At 47.8% G+C, this 16,921-nt stretch overlaps 1 protein-coding gene across 5 annotated transcripts in view; it reads left to right on the forward strand.

Annotated features, from left to right (window-relative positions):
• The window catches only part of DOP1B (DOP1 leucine zipper like protein B), a 106,754-nt gene that overhangs the window by 60,066 nt on the left and 29,767 nt on the right, over positions 1 to 16,921 (forward strand). For all 5 annotated transcript variants that reach the window (XR_004297911.1, XM_032392503.1, XM_032392506.1 and 2 more), the window contains exons 15-22: positions 1,194 to 1,465; positions 8,332 to 8,484; positions 9,181 to 9,281; positions 9,975 to 10,165; positions 12,908 to 14,537; positions 15,020 to 15,131; positions 15,698 to 15,886; positions 16,025 to 16,147. Coding sequence is in view for 4 of the 5 variants with exons in the window: in XM_032392503.1 (XP_032248394.1) it covers positions 1,194 to 1,465; positions 8,332 to 8,484; positions 9,181 to 9,281; positions 9,975 to 10,165; positions 12,908 to 14,537; positions 15,020 to 15,131; positions 15,698 to 15,886; positions 16,025 to 16,147 (2,771 nt within the window). In the remaining variant the exon portion in view is untranslated. The remainder of the gene's footprint in view (positions 1 to 1,193; positions 1,466 to 8,331; positions 8,485 to 9,180; positions 9,282 to 9,974; positions 10,166 to 12,907; positions 14,538 to 15,019; positions 15,132 to 15,697; positions 15,887 to 16,024; positions 16,148 to 16,921) is intronic.

A 16,921-nucleotide genomic window follows, 5' to 3' on the forward strand; every position in this document is an offset into this window, starting at 1 on the left:
GAAGCCTGGAAGTTTGAGATCAGAGTGCCAGCATCATCAGTTTCTGATGAGAGCTCTCCCCTTGGTTATAGATGGCCACCTTCTCACAGGGTGCTCACATCCTGGGGGTATGGGGGGGTCTCGCTGGTGTCTGTTCTTATAGGGGCACTAATCCCATCATGAGGGCCCCACCTCTGAATACCATCACATTAGGCATTGGGGCTTCAGCATATGGATTTGGAGCAGACACAGTTCAGTCCTTAGCAGGCAGTGAACACTTTAAAGAAAAAAGAGAGGAAGGTGGAAAACAAGAAAGAAGTGATTAAGTTGGTGGGAACACAGGACCAAGCTGTCCCCTTTTGTAGTCATTACAGTAAACTTCCTGTGTAGTTTGTCTCTTGGCTCATCAGCTGCAGATAACACTGTACTTGGAGGCTCAGCACTTAGAATTCAAGTCCACAGTTTATTTTGGGCCTCTTTTTTTTTTTTAAGATTTTATTTATTCATTTGAGACAGAGACAGAGCATGAGCGGTGGAGGGGCAGAGGGAGAGGGAGAGGCAGGCTCCCTGCTGAGTGGGGAGTCCAATGTGGGGCTGGATCCCAGGACCCTGGGATCATGACCTGAGCCGAAGTCAGACGCTTAACCATCTGAGCCACCCAGGCGCCCCTATTTTGGGCCATTTTTAAAGCTAATGCCATGTGTCCCACCATCAAGAGAGCTTGGAAAAACATTTGAACTCTATACCCACAAATGTGGATTTACTATATGTAAATTTAAAAGAAGTTTGTAACATGAGTTCTACTATATGTAAATTTTAAAAATAAGGGGCGCCTGGGTGGCTTAGTCGTTAAGCGTCTGCCTTCGGCTCAGGTCATGATCCCAGGGTCCTGGGATCGAGCCCTGCATCGGGCTCCCTGCTCGGCGGTAAACCTGCTTCTCCCTTTCCCATTCTCCCTGCTTGTGTTCCCTCTCTCGCTGTGTCCCTCTCTGTCAAAAAATAAATAAAATCTTAAAAAAAAATTAAAAATATATTTTCTTAAATAAAAGACGGACACTGAGTCATCTCAAAATCCTGAGATTGACATTTTTAGAATTCGAATAACCTGACCAGCTTTTAAAAGCCACTGACTTGTGGCTCTCAGGGTGTCTTAGAATCTGCACATTGCGAGCCACCTTCACGTGGTTTTGTCTGTCTGACTGGCTTCCTTGCAGGAGCCGGCGATTGCAGTTTCCCGTTGTGGCTGAAATCCCTCATGACCGTTAGCTGCTGTGTGACCGACTGCTTCCTCCAGAACGTGGCCATCTCCACCCTGCTGGAGGTGATCAACCATTCCCAGTCCCTAGCCCTTGTCATCGAAGACAAGATGAAACGCTATAAAAGCTCTGGACACAACCCATTTTTCGGCAAGCTGCAGATGGTGACAGTTCCTCCCATTGGTCCAGGAATATTGAAAGTCATTGCGGAGAAGACAGACTTCTATCAGGTATTTCCCACTGGGAGGAGGTGGGCGAGACCCACTTCCCAACCATCTGTTTAAAGTCCGCGAGGTGGTAGTCACCGTGGTCGGGATATGGCGGCTCTCGTGACAGCCCCAGAGGGTCATTTGAGACCTGTGCCTGCCTTGCCTACCCCCTGTCCCAGGCTGTGGCACAGTTTCTGGCTCTGCAGCAAGAGTTCGTTAAATATTTGTGCTCCGTTTTAGGCTGACCGGACTTCACATGTAAGGATTGTTAAGTTACTTATCTAAATATGCGGAAGAAGAGACTGTGCCCTAATTTATGAGGTTAAAGGCTGTGAAGCTAGTTAACCTCAAGGAAAACTTAGTTCTTGGCAAACTTAGGAAAGATTATTGCTGAAGATGGTGAGCAGGTGTTGCGTCCCTCTTTGAGGAGACAAAGTAAAATCACTTAAAGCTACATATGATAGGGCTCATTTAATTGCAAAGAGCTAAAAGCAGTTCCGGCGAGCTCATGAGAAAAAGTGAAGTTTATTATAGAGATAGTGCCCATGGATGCCAAAGGGCAAGAGCGGAATGCAGCTGGGTCTCACGGGGTGTCACCTGGGGGGGCTGTTAGATCCTGAGGCTGCTCCCTCTGCACCTCGCTCAGCCAAGGGGGTGCCCAGGGATCACCTCACTAACTTGGTTGCCACTTGACCTTCAGTCTGCCTCATGACCCTCAAGTTTGGTTCCTATAGTTAATGATGCTTGGATGTCTTTCCCTCAAGTCTGAACTAATGGGTCGGGGCTGAGGCACCCTTGGGTCAGCACCTTCTGCTTCTCCGGCCCACGCAGCATTGACGGGTAGGAGGTCCTGTGGTGCAGAGAGGGATGTGGCCACTCCCCGGGACCTGCGGTGATGGGGCCACAGACCACCCTGAAAAGTTTTGACACTTAGAAAGAGAGATTTTGTATATTTTATGGGTGAATGAGATACGGAAACTCTACTGTCCCTTCAGGTCCTAACAGCCCGTGCACTTTTGAAAGCCTTTGAAATAGGCTGCCCTTTCCCTGTTTGGGAGGAGCTCTTCTCAAGCAGGTCACGTAACTGAGGCCGCCTCTCAGCTTTGTTTCTTTCTGTTGTTGTTAATAACAGCTATGTTTAGCTATAATCCACGTACCATACAAATCACCCACTTGAAGTGTGCAATTCAGTGGTTTTTACTGTATTCACAGAAGTGTGCCATTTTACTTACTGTTTTCCCTGTTTTTTGTTATCCCTCCTTTACTGTTTTCTTTTTCAGCAAATGGATATTTTCCAAGTAATGTTTTAATCGCTTTAATGATTTTTCTCAATGTGTTTTTGGAGCTGTGTGTTTCTGCATGTTCCAGTAATAGCACAGTGATGCCTGTATGCCTGGTGTTTTACTCAGTTTTTTTTTTAAGATTTTATTTATTTATTTGAGAGAGAGAGCGAGTGAGAGACCACTAGCAGGGGGAGCTGGGGCAGGCAGAGGGCGAGGGAGGAGCAGGCTTCCCACTGAGCAGGGAGCCTGACACGGGGCTCAATCCCACATCTCCAAGATCATGACCGGAGCCGAAGGCAGACACTTAACCGACTGAGCCACCCAGGTGCCCTCCTCAACCTTTTCAAAAAACTCAGTTGAAAGAAAGGAGACATGCATTTACTCTGTCTTTTTAGAGCTACCCGGTTACCTTTACTGGTGCTTTTTGTATGGATTTGATTGACTATCTGGGGTCAGTTGTTTTCACCTCGAAGAACTTTCTTTAGTGTTTCTGTTTTGTTTTGATTTTTTTAAATTTAAATTCAGTTAATTAACATATAGTGTATTACGAGTTTCAGAGGTAGAATTTAGTGATTCATCAGTTGTATACAATACCCAGTGCTCATTCCATGAAGTGCCCTCCTTAATGCCCATCCCCCATTTACCCCATTCCCCCACCAGAACTTCCTTCAGTGTTTCATATTATAAGACAGGTCTGCTAGCAACAAGTTCACTCAGTGTTTGTTATCTGGAAATGTCTTTATTTCTCCTTTTATGGAAGATAGTTTTACTAGATATAATGTTCTTGGTTAGGTTTTTTCTTTTCTTTCAAAACTTGGAATATTAGAATAAATTATACTTTAATCAGCCACTAATAACCTTGAATATGCAATATTTAAGTAAAGCAGCACCTCTTTTGAGAGAGAGAGCACGTGTGCACGGTGCATGGGGGAGGGGGTGTGGGAAGCAGAGGGAGAGAGAATCCTAAGCAGGCTCCACACCCAGCATGGAGCCCATCGCAGGGCTTGATCTCACAACCCTGAGATCATGACCTGAGCCAAAATCAAGAGTCAGATGCTTAACCAACTAAGCCACCCAGGCGCCCCAACAGCACTTTTTCAATAATCCGTAACAAATGCTCATGTGAATGTTTGAACTCACATTGGAATTCACCATTTGGAGACATGATCCCACTGTCTTCTTGCCTCTGGCATTTCTTTGAAAAGGCAGCTCTTCTTCTTGGGTTTCCCTTGTTAATGAGGAGTGGTTTTTCTCTTGTTGCTTTCAAGATTTTCTCTCTGTCTTTGTTAACATCTCATTGTGGTGTGTCCAGTGTGGATCCTGTGGAGTGTATCCCACTTGGAATTCTTCAAGCTTCTTGAATATATAGATTAATGTTCTTTTATCAGTTTGGGGAAGTTTTTGTCCACTACTTCTGCATATATTTCCCCTGCTCCTTTCTCTTTCTCCTCCCCCAGCACTCCCTCTGTGGGTGTGCTGCTGCCCTTGACGGTGGCCCACATCTCTCTAAGGCCCTATGCATTTTTCATCATTCTTTTTTCTCTCTGTTCTTCAGATTGCATCATTTCTCTCAATCCATTTTCTTCACCGAGTCTTCCTTCCGTCCGTTCAGATGAGCCACTTAGCCCCCTGAGGGGTGAAAGTTTCATTTCAGTTATTATACTTTCAGTTCCAGAATTTCCATTTGTTTTTGTTGTTGTTGTTTTTGCCTTTTTTTTCTTTTTTTCTTTTTTCTTTTTTTTATACCACTTTCCTTCTCCATTCCTGGCCCTTCACTGTGGATTCAGTCTGTACATGGGCCCTAGCCTTCCCCTGCCTCCCTCTTCTATGCTGCTACATGCAAGTGTGTTTCTGAATGTTCCAGTGATACCTGTGTGCCTCGTGTTTTACTCAACCTTTTTTTTTTTTTTTTTTAAGATTTCATTTATTTATTAGAGCGAGCGAGAGAGAACACAAGTAGGGGGAGCAGCAGAGGCAGAGGGAGAAGGAGGCTCCCCACCGAGCAGGGAGCCAGATGCAGGACTCGATCCCAGGACCCCGAGATCATGACCTGAGCTGAAGGCAGACGCTTAACGACTGAGCCATTGTTGGTATCGTCTGCTTGATGGGAAATTGTCATCATGCCTTCCTTTACTTATTTAAACATGGTTTCCTTTAGTTATTTGAACAGACTTATAATGGCTACTTTGAGGTCTTTGTTGAATAAATCTGACACCCAGTTGCTCTCACAGATACCTTCGTTGCCCACTTTTTTCCCTTGTGTGAGTGTCATATTTTCTTGTTTCTTTGCATGTTTTATTATTTTACAATTTTTATTGAAGACTGGATATTTTAGATAGTGTATCGTAGCAATTTTACTGTATTCTGGCCCCCTCCCCGCCACCAATCTTGATTTGTCCTCATCTGTTGTTCACTGTTTGGTGACTTGCCTAGACTGTTTTGGTGGAGTCTGTCTCCCCTGCCATGTGAGTCCTTTGGCGCTGCTCCCTGGAGGGATGTATGGTCACCCTGCAATGGCAGTGATCTTAGCAGGGTTCTCACTGACCGTCTCTTTCCCTGCTCTCTCTATAAGCTGTCTCTGTCAGTATCACACCCAGCCGTTAGGCTCCACGAACTGCTGGCTGGCTCGCTACTCTCGCGTTTTCAACAGTGTCCAAAGGCATACATTACTGCACAGTCTGGTAGTTTTTTGAGGCCAGTCTATGGGTTGTTTTGTTTACGTACAAGGGTTCTTCCTAGCTGTCTCTTGTCCTGGTTGTTCCTGATAAACGAGCTGGCCTGTGGTTTAACTTGTTGCTGTTGCGGAGCCACCAGGCTTGTGGTACTTACTTACTACAGAATTCCGTTGTTCTTGCGAGCACTCCTAGGCTCGAACTTACTCACACTTTCCTTGAGGGAGCCTTCTGTGTCATGGCCTGCCCCTCGCTCTGGGCAGTCTCTGCATCCCATTGCTCAGAAAGAGCTGGGACTGAGACAGTTACCTGTTTCTCTTGGAGGGCTAGCCCTGCGGGTTGCCCTCAGGGGCCCTGGCCTCTGGTCATCTGAGCTTCTCGGCGCATGTAACATACCCCACAAGCACATAGGGTAAGAACAGTGGGAACCCCAGTGGGAACCCCAGCACCCCTGGCCTGCAGTGTCTGGATACAGCCTCCACCCAGGAGTGGGGATGAGGCGTGAAATGCTGTGGTCTGCTCGTTCATGGAGATGCAGAGCCTTGGACTGGGACCTGGGGGGAGGGGACTCCTCCTGGAGTGGATAGTCACGTTCCTTGTCACACCAAGCTGGGCTGAGCGGGGTGGATAGAGTCGCAGTTCACTGCCACAGACTTGTTGCTTTTACTGGAATTTAGTAGATTTTCTTGAATAAATGTTTCTTTATTGCCTGAATGCCCTTAAGATAATTTCCAGAGACTCTAAATGTTTGATTGTTTTATTTTTTTATAATTTTCATGAGTTATGGTATTTTTTTCTGGGAGAGTTTACAGAGCTCCTCACACAGCCAGACTAACTTGTGTACTCAGACCCCATCTACAGTGCCAGGTCCTGGCGGAGCCTTATTTGATTGCTGTTCGGCCTGAGCCCCTCATCCCCCGCTCCCTTGCTCTCTTACCAGAGTTGAGTCTGTGTGGATCTCAGGACCAGGAACAGTGTTAATACAGCAGCAGTGACTGGGCACATCCTTCCTTGCTCCTGCATATATCTGAGAAGTGTGGGGTCACTGTGTTATAAGGCGCAGGGACTAGAACAGAAGAAAGAATTTGGTCTGTGAATCTTTGGAAAGCTATCCATAGAATAAAAATGACTGCATTAAATACTCTTGTTTTGATGATGTACCCTTAATGATGTTTTTAGAAAGTAGGCTTTTCTGAGTTCTTTCTGAAGCCTTGATTTTTATTTTGAGTCCGATTTGGTGCATATCTGAGTCCTTACCACTTGCCGGGCACTGGAGTGCACTTTATAGAGCATCCAGCCTCGTCCAGAGCGCCCGCAGTGGCTGGTGCCTGCCCATGTCAACACGCTGGATGGCAGGCAGCGAAAACACCTGCACCAGCAGCCAGGCCACGCCCCAGTTCTCGGACTCCAGGTGTAGGGCTGGTTCCAGATCTCCTAGCCCTTTTCTCATTCCCACAGAACAACCCACATGCCAGTGTTTGCGATGCCCACGATGCAAAGAATAAGGTCCACTATCCCACGAGTGCCCTGACCTTTCTAATCAGGTGGTAATGGCAGAATTCAGTTCACTGAGAAAGGGTTTAGGACATGGGGACTGAGAAGCTTAACACAGATGAAGGAGCAGGCGTGTGTTTTGTGACCAACACCAACTCCTTAACGCTTCAAAAAACATTGTTTTAAAACTTCCAGAGTCTCTTCCACGTAAATTTGCCCCCAGGGGCTACAAGTAAGGGGACTACTCTACTTAATCAAAAGTTTTGTATCAGAGGTTTCATTGCAATTCGATAATTGGAAATCACATTCCCTTAGATTAAAAAAGTAATGAAAATAATGGTTAGAGGCTCGAGCCAGTCAATGGTTAATTTGATCTAAGCAGAGAAGATAGTTTTGTCAAATAGAAATAAATGGGCCAAAAGAAGTCATTTGACCTGAGATGTACTTAAAAATATCACAGTCTGTGAGGCGTGGTCTTTTCCCATGACCTGGAAGAATGCCTTCAGAAATTCCGTCCCGGAAATGGGGCCAGCCTTCCCCTTGAGTCTCACCCAGTTGGGTCAGGCACCCCTCTGGTGCTCCCTGGGACTTCGGGGGGGGGGCTGCAGCCAGCTCCAGGCCCCGTATGTTTAAAGAGCTGAGATCGGGGCTGAGGAGATGGAGGACTTGATTTGGGATGGGATTTGTGTCCTGAAAGTGAGCTGGGCATCTGCTGTGGCACTGTGCACAGAGATGGGAACAGACAGGTTTGTGGCATTGAAGCTGAAAGCCACGATTCTTGGTCAGTACCGCGTGGTGACGGATGTCTGCCAACCCTGGGTGGTAAGGTGCTGTCAGCGTGTCTGCGTCGAGCTTGGCGACCAGTGCAAATGCACCACAGTTCCCAAGCCCACAGCTCTGCAGCCCCCAGTGCCAGCACACAGTGAGGCTGGGTCAAGTGTGCTTGTCGAAAGGATTTGCCAGCCAGTAGGTTCTTGCTTCCAGTTGATTTCCTCTCTGACAGTAATGTTAATGTCTGGGCAAGAGCTGCAGTGTGCTTAGCTGCAAGTTCAGACTTCCAAGTTTCAGGGAGCACCTGGCTGGCTCATCGGATAGAGCACACCATGCCTGATCCCAGGGTCATGAGTTCAAGCCCCACATGGCCATAGAGCTTACTGAAAAAACAAAAAGAGTAGTCTTGGGGTGCCTGGCTGACTCAGTAGAGCATGTGACTCCTGATCCCAGGATCATGAGTTCGAGCCCTACGTTGGGTATAGAGACACCTCCAAGTTTAACCTATAGCATCGCCTGGTGGGGTTTTGGTTTGGTTTGCTTCATTTTGTTTGTTGGTGGTACTTCTTTGTATATTGAGGATCCAGTTCCTTGGGGCTGGGATTGGACTGGCACAAGGAAGAAGTGTGGGTGCTGCCTGTGTTCACACAGTCTCCCTTCTGCCCAGAGGGTGGCTCGTGTGCTTTGGAGTCAGCTGAACAAGGAGACCCGGGAGCATCACATCACCTGTGTAGAGTTGTTCTACCGGCTGCACTGCCTGGCCCCAACGGCCAACATCTGTGAAGATATCATCTGCCATGCCCTCCTGGACCCTGACAAGGTAAGTCTTTGCAGCCTGTCATCTCTGTCCTGCAGAGATCCCAACTGCCAGGCCCCCCATCCCTATATGTGCCCGGCGTAGGCTCACATGTACTCCACCCTTCTGGGGCTCAGGGGACATCCTGATCAATAAGCAGAGGTGTCACAGAATCTCAGGATTGGGAGGCCTTCAGAAGCACTGGCCATCCCCTTTAGAGTCCCAAAAACATGGGTTGTGTCCATATTAAGACTCACCAGGGAAATCTCCCCCAACTCCCATGATGTTTGCAGGACACTGAGTGCTTGCAGGGATCCTAGAGCCGCTGGTGAAGTAGGCAGTCGTAGAGAATGCGTCACCCTGGCCATCCTTTGCAGTCAAGTTGTGTCCTTGCTCTCTGAGCCACTTGGGCCTGGCACGTCCAAGGTGTGTGATCTTGCGATCTTCGACCACAGGCCCAGGTGTGACCCTGGACATGGGCTAATGTGGAGTCTTGAAAATATGCTTTACTGTGTTCAAGTGAGCAAGGAAAAGAGGATGCAGGTCTTCCTTCCCGCCGGCCAAGTGGGACCCCAGGCACACCAAGAGCCCAGCACCGCTGCTGATATTGCTGTCATTCTGCTGAGCTCTTGTTTGTCACTAAAGTCGGGTTTGCTGTGACTGCAAACAGTGTGCTGTGAGGGAAGTAGATGCCTCACTCCCGTTTATTTCCTCATCAAGGGGACAAGACTGGAAGCTCTGTTCAGGTTTTCCGTCATCTGGCACCTGACCAGAGAGACGCAGGGCAGTCGTGTGACATCTCACAACCGCTCCTTTGATAGGTAAGATGGTCCTTGTGGGTACATGACCCTTCATGCTTAGGACACTTTGCCGAGGTTCCTGGGCAGTGTGTTGGGGCCGGGAGGGGAGATGTGTAAAATTGATAGCATGACCCCATTTTCTGGATGCACAGCAAACGATTCCCATGATCCCCTGAGTGACTTTAGGCCAGACTCATGTGAATACGTAGTAGGAATTTTCTTACTTTCGTCCTGGTGGGAGGAAGCCCAATACATCAGAATCACCTGAGCAGCTTTGAGGACATGCCTCGTGAGGGAACCTTTGTAGGGAAATGGAGGTGGTCTGGGTCTTTATCAGGGCAGTGGCTACCCTGAGTGTGGACACTTGAGTGTCATCGACCGTGTGAATGTGAATTTTATTGCAGTATAATCTGTTGCACTTTAAAAAAAAAAAATTCCCTTCCTTGTTTCCATGTGTCTGGGGCCAGACACACGGCCTTAGAGAAATGCCAGCTGATTCTGATGCTGGGGGTCCACCCCCACAGTCAATTTAATCAATTTGGGGTGAAGCCTGGGCATCAGGATTTTAAAAGCTCCCCCAGTGATTCTAGGGTGGAAATCCCTTGTCTTTGTCTGCTTGGGTCTCCTAAGCCCAGCATGGGTGAAGCTCCCCACGGGCATCCTGGTGCACGGGATCACCAGACGCTGGCTCGATGGTACCCTTCCCACCCACAGATCCCTGTTTGTCGTGCTGGACAGTCTGGCCTGCACGGACGGCGCCATCAGCGCGGCAGCCCAGGGCTGGCTGGTGCGGGCGCTCTCCCTTGGTGATGTGGCGCGCATCCTGGAACCCATGCTCCTTCTCCTGCTCCAGCCCAAAACCCAGAGGACCTCCATTCACTGCCTCAAGCAGGAGAACTCAGCGGGTGAGCACACCTCCCAGGGCGGCCGGGGGAGCTCTGTGTCCCCAGGGCCTCTGGGCCTGGGAGGGAGCAAGGGGCCGCCTGGACCCCAGCTGCGTATCGGGACAGTCAAGGCACTTAGCCCCGCTCAGTGGTTTGGCTAGATTCCAGCGGTATGAGGGTACTTTGTAAGGTTGTGAGGACTCTTCAAATGTAAGCAGACGAACCAGCACTTAGAAATGCTAGGGAGTGGGTTGGTTGTTTTAGCTGAAAAATCAGATTTTTTTTTAATAAAAAAGGAAATTGTTAGTAACCCATGTTCCAATAAAAATAGCTGATTTTTTATTCTTTTGCTACTGAAAACAATTCAAATGCACCTAAGGTAGGAGGAAAGAATAACAGACCCTCCATCCCAGTGTCTCCCAGGCCGGTGCCTTCACTTAGAAGAGTCGCGGTTCCGTGTCTGGCTAGGCCGGCGCTTCTCTCCAGATCCCTGCTTAGACCGAGGGGCAGTTTAGGTTGCCTTCAGCTATGAGTGGCCGAGAAGTTGAAATTTCCATGTAATCTGGTCAATTGTACTTATCTAGAAAATAACTTTTCTTTGTGAACCTTCAACAGCAAGGTAAGTGGTTTCTTTCCTGTCTGTCCATTTTTCTATCACGACCTGAGTGGAAACCAAGAGCCAGAGGCTTAACCGACTGAGCCACCCAGGTGCTCCCAGAGGCATCTTTAGCACAGATTAGTAGAATGTAGGTAGGAAGAAGAAAAACGAGGCTGAAATAGACCTGATGAGCGCACTACATGTGGGTGATTAGTACCTAGCACAGTTTGTGAACTACATGACTTCCCACAGTAGGTGTGTTTTATGACTTCCTGCTGTTTTCTCAGTGATGATTTTACAAGCTTTGAGTTAGCTTGTTTAGCCCACTGGGCTGTAAATATTCTGTTTGTACCAGTCTTATCTTACAGGGAGAAGCAGCGTAACACCCCCATAAGCAGCCATTTCTGAGATGCTTCTTCTCTTTACAAAGTTCCCTGACTAAAACTGGAACCTCTGGTTTTCCTTTAGGAAGGAAAGCTGGCTGCCTTCACAAAGAGAAGGCATTCTATTATTCCATGTTATAAGAAAGTAAAATCCAAAGAAGTATAAACTAAAGCACCTTCTTCAAAGTTTGGCTGTCATTTAGGGCAGCTAAATTTTTTAGTGTTCCCTTGTGTGAAGAAGAAAGTCCTAATGCCACACATCCCGGTTTTAAAAGTCAGGGCACTTCCTGCTGCTTCCTCTAACCCATGTTTCCTGCTACCTTCCTAATAAGAGAAAATGTCTTGGGCGCCTGGGTGGCTCAGTCATTAAGCGTCTGCCTTCGGCTCAGGTCATGATCCCAGGGTCCCGGGATCGAGTCCCACATCGGGCTCCCTGCTCGGCGGGAAGCCTGCTTCTCCCTCTCCCACTCCCCCTGCTTGTGTTCCTGCTCTCGCTATCTCTCTCTCTGTCAAATAAATAAAATCTTTAAAAAAAAAAAAAATAAGAGAAAATGTCTTTTCCCTGCCACGTCCTTCCCCTGGAAGCAACTGGAAGAGTTCTGCTTTACCCCCCACCCTATCTCTATAATATTGTAGATACCTATTTTGGAAAATACCACCGTGAGCCTTAGGCAGCTCATCGATTTCTAATGTCTTATTCTTCCTCCTTTCCTAATCTTGCTTGATGCTCACGAAATAGATTTGCTGAGAGCTGCATATGTAAATAGGTTTGGCCGTAGGGACCAAACACTGCTTTCTGGCTGTTCCTTTTTAAAGAGACCCGAGTATTTTAAAGTGTTGCATATTTTCTGATTACAGAAGTACTAACATGCTTATGTTAACAATTGGAGTAATAAAGAGGTCAAAACGCGCACGAAAGTCCCCTGCAGTGTTCGCTAATAGAGCTAGGTACTATTGATGGTTGGTGGATAGTCTTCCAGATTTTTTCAGAACCGCGTATTATAGATGCTCTCCCCTAAATGAGCTCATTCGATACAGCTTGATTCTGCAGCTTGATTTTTCTTCTTTTAATACATCCCGCACATTGCTCCATATCAGTACATACAGGTGTATCTTTTAAAAACCCAAACAGTCCTCCATGGCATGCATGTACGGCAAGTTTTCTCAGTCTCTTAATGTTTTGTTCATTTTCCAGCTTGTCTGCACACGTGACAGTTCAGCAATACCTTACAGCTTTGAAAACCTGCTGGCATTCCCGTGGGATACATTTCTTGAAACTCATTTCTTGAAAGGAACAAAATAAAATGCTTTTTTTTTTTTTAATCACCCTCCCCATAAAAGTTGTGATACTTGTATTTTCTATGACAATGTAACCAAATTATCTGATTCCCTGAACATTTTAAAAGACCTATTCACTTTTACTTGCTGTGCCTTTTGTCCATAATACAATGTAGACTCTGGTGTCTTAGTTTTATGGGAGAATTTTATTAACATCGATCTTTCTGGGGCGCCTGGGTGGCTCAGTTGTTAGCGTCTGCCTTCAGCTCAGGTCATGATCCCAGGGTCCTGGGATCGAGCCCCGCATCGGGCTCCCTGCTCAGCAGGAAGCCTGCTTCTCCCTCTCCCACTCCCTTCGCTTGTGTTCACTCTCTCACTGTCAAATAAATGAATAAAATCTTTATTAAAAAAATAAATAACATCAATCTTTCTGTCTGGCTTTAAGATAAAGATCGTTATAGAACCCTTCTGTCCTGAAGTCATTTGTCATTTTGTAATTTTCAGAAGACTTGCATCGTTGGTTTAACAGGAAGAAAACCCCCTTCAAAGAGTCATGTGGAGCACCCGAGCTTCAGGAAGGCAGCTCCGAAGAAGGCGTGCCGCTGAGCCAGTTCACCACCGTCGACCGTGAGGCCATTTGGGCCGAGGTGGAGAAGGAACCAGAGAAGTGTCCACCCGGAAGCGAGCTGAGCGAGGACGACCTTCCCTACTACATGGACCTTCCCGACAGGACGGCCTGCAGCGCCCTGGACAGCAGCGAGCACACGGAGTCTGCAGACACGAGCTCTGCCCACACGGACAGCGAGCACTCGTCCTCCTTTTCCTCCCCTTCCCACGACCCGCAGGAGCTGAGCAACGAAGAGAGCTGCTGTGCGCCCATCCCCGTAGGCAGCAAGGTTTACCCCAAGCGCTCAGCCTTGCTGGCGGCCTTCCAGGCAGAAAGCTTCAAGTCCGGTGCCAAATTAAGCCTGGCACGCGTGGACTCGGACAAGACCCAGGCTTCGGAGTCATTCTCCAGTGACGAGGAGGCCGACTTGGAGCTGCAGGCCCTCAGCACATCCCGGCTGCTAAAGCAGCAGCGAGAGAGGCAAGAGACCATCGAGGCCTTGTTCAAGCACATTCTGCTCTACCTGCAGCCCTACGACTCCCGGCGAGTTCTCTATGCCTTCTCAGTGTTAGAGGCCGTGCTCAAAACCAACCCCAAGGAGTTTATCGAGGCAGTGTCCAGGACCAGCATGGACACCAGCTCCACCGCACACCTCAACCTCATCTCCAACCTCCTCGCTCGTCACCAGGAGGCCCTCGTTGGCCAGAGTTTCTATGGAAAACTCCAGACCCAGTCTCCCAGCGTGTGTCCCCACTCTCTGCTGATCGAGCTTCTCACCTACCTGTGCCTCAGTTTCCTGCGCAGCTATTACCCTTGTTACCTGAAGGTCTCCCACCGAGATGTCCTTGGCAACCGGGACGTGCAGGTCAAGAGCGTGGAGGTTTTGATTAGAATAATGATGCAGCTGGTCTCCGTGGCCAAGTCTGCCGAGGGGAAGAACGTGGAGTTCATTCACAGCTTGCTGCAGAGGTGCAAAGTTCAGGAGTTTGTCCTGCTTTCGCTGTCCGCGTCCATGTACACGAGCCAGAAGCGCTATGGACTGGCCACGGCCGAGCGAGGCCGGGCCCCGCAGGAGGAGAGCCTCTTTGAGGAGAGTCTCATCAACCTGGGCCAGGATCAAATCTGGAGTGAGCACCCCCTGCAGATCGAGTTGCTGAAGCTCCTGCAGGTGCTCATTGTCTTGGAACATCACCTGGGCCAGGTCCAAGAGGAGGCCGAAAATCAGCCGGAACTGTCCCGGGAGTGGCGGAGAGCCCTGAACTTCCAGCAGGCCATCAGCGCCATGCAGTACGTGCAGCCCCACCCTCTCACCTCCCAGGGGCTGCTGGTGGCCGCCGTGGTGCGGGGGCTGCAGCCGGCCTACGGCTACGGCATGCACCCGGCCTGGGTGAGCTTGGTCACGCATTCCTTACCGTACTTTGGAAAGTCCCTGGGCTGGACAGTGACCCCTTTCATTGTCCAGATTTGCAAAAATTTGGATGAGCTGGTCAAGCAGTATGAGAGTGAATCTGTGAAGTTCTCTATCAGGTATGGCAAACCGTTTGATACGTTATCACTACTTTGAGGCCAGTGTTTGTGATGAATGGCTGATGTGCCCTAGAAGCCAGGTGGAGGATAATTTCAGCCTAATCAGAAGCCAGTTTAGCATTGTCAAGAGGGGGTAGCCAGGAACGAAATGCTCATGTCCTTCATTTTTGATTCCACACAGACACCCAGGCTAGCTGAGCTTGCAGCCACTCGCCATGACTTTTGCAAAACAGAAATAAAAACATGCATCACCTTCACAGAAATTCTAAAACATCTGAAAACATTTTTTCCAAAGTGACTGAATGAATGTAAAATAGCACAAAAAATGCCCCTCATTATTATAACAAGATTTTATTATAAAGGTCCCAGTTTATTGAAGATAGTACTAGCTCTCTGGTGTCTGCATTTATAGGTAGGATTAAAAACCTGACAGGCTCATTCGTAAAAATTCTCAAAACGAGTTTCTCATTTCTTCACCAAAGCATAACCTCCAAGAGGGAAAACATTTCTCCGGATTACCCACTCACTCTTTTGGAAGGTCTGACAACCATTAGTCATTTTTGTCTTTTGGAACAACCCAACCAAAACAAAAAGGTAAGTTTGGGGGTTTTTTTTTTCCCCTGAGTTTGAGGCACATTTCATATATTGTTTTGTCTTCATTGGATTATGACCAGTTCAGATAAGAAAAGTGCATGTGTAAGGAACGTAGATATGTATGCAAATGTATGCTTGCAAATAATGCAAGTGCATATGCAAATATGCGTGCACAAATATGCAAAAGTAATGCAAATGTAGTTTTGTTCTGGCCCTCCCCAGGGCGCCTTCCCCTTGGCCGTTGTTTTATCAGTAACCAAATGGGACAAAATGTTATCTTTTTTGCACATATTTTTTACAATGACTTCATGGTGTTTGTGAAATCTGCAGTCTGAAGCCATTTTAGCTGTTAGTTGCTGTGCCCTATTGGGGATTAAATTTTCGAATTCGGCTAATGCTTTGGCTGAATGACTGAGTCTGATGTGGAGTCTCAGAATCCCAGGTGCCCAGAAAGAAACCACAGGAAGCATAGGGCCCAGACTCCCACCCCAGCCGCGCCCTGGCCTCGTGGGGAGGGAGCCGGTGCCACCCACACGGCCAAGTCTCACGCTCATTTTCAATTTTAGACCACCGCTGTAGGCGATCCTACCAATTTGAAAAATGCCAAGAATGCCATTCTGGAAGAGTTGCCTCGAATTGTTAACACCATGGCCCTTCTCTGGAATGTTCTGAGAAGGGAGGAGACTCACAAGAGACCCGTCGATCTCCTTGGAGCCATGAAGGGATCCTCTTCCGTTTACTTTAAAACCACCAAAGTGAGAGAACTTCCTCTGTGGTTTTATTATTTCTTTTGTCTTGTATTATCCCACCAAAAATAAATGTGTTCAGGAATGTATTATAGATGATAGCGCCAATACCACTCTGCCGTAACTCTTCTCTTTGCCGCGTTCTAGACCATACGACAGAAGATTTTAGACTTCCTGAACCCCTTGACGGCGCATCTGGGAGTTCAGCTGACCGCCGCAGTGGCAGCAGTGTGGGGCAGAAAGAAGGCTAAGCGTCTCAGTAAGATGAAGGTAGAGTCTAAAAATGAGAGTTATACTTGAACTTACTCTGCCAGAAATACCAGAGTCACATGTAATCAGAGGTGACATCGGAGGCCGGCACGGGAAACTGCTGAAGTGGTTTCAGTGTTTTAAAAGCTGCGTCTCCCACTAGGCTTGTTCGGGGGGGCTCTCCCCTGGCTTGTTCTCGGATCTCTGTGTAATGAACACCTAGGTTAACCTTTTAAATGTAATATCTAATAGCTCACATTCAAGAACATGTGTAGCGTGTATGTTCCACAGAATAGAGAAACCACCGTGAACCTGCCACCCCGCTCGAGGAACGGCATGTTATCCTCCCTGGGAGAACCCCTGTGGGTCCTTCCCTGGTTGTAGTCCCATCTTATAGCTCTTCTTTAAACTATTATTTTAAAGACTTTATTTTTTTTAAGAGCAGTCTTAGGTTCACAGCAAAACTGAGGGGAAAATACAGAGATTTCCTGAATGCTCCCTGCCCCATGTGTGCACGGCCTCCCCCACAATCACCCCCCCGCCAAGGGGTGTGTTTGTTCCAGTCATGAACCTGCATTGACACGTCAGGTTCCACAGGCTTTTTAATTTATAAAAATAATACCTACAAAAATGTAAAACCGGTTTAAATCCTCCATGCCTATTCCCAAAGATAACTTCAGTTCACATCTCATCCGTTCTTTATCCACTGATTGGTCCATCACTAAGTCTTCCAGGGACTTGGTTTATTTCTGCAAAACCAACACTTTGTTCTCTCTTGACCCTCTGGGTTCCTAT

The sequence above is a fragment of the Phoca vitulina genome, unplaced genomic scaffold (assembly GCF_004348235.1).
Source record: "Phoca vitulina isolate PV1807 unplaced genomic scaffold, GSC_HSeal_1.0 scaffold68, whole genome shotgun sequence".
NCBI lineage: Eukaryota > Metazoa > Chordata > Mammalia > Carnivora > Phocidae > Phoca > Phoca vitulina.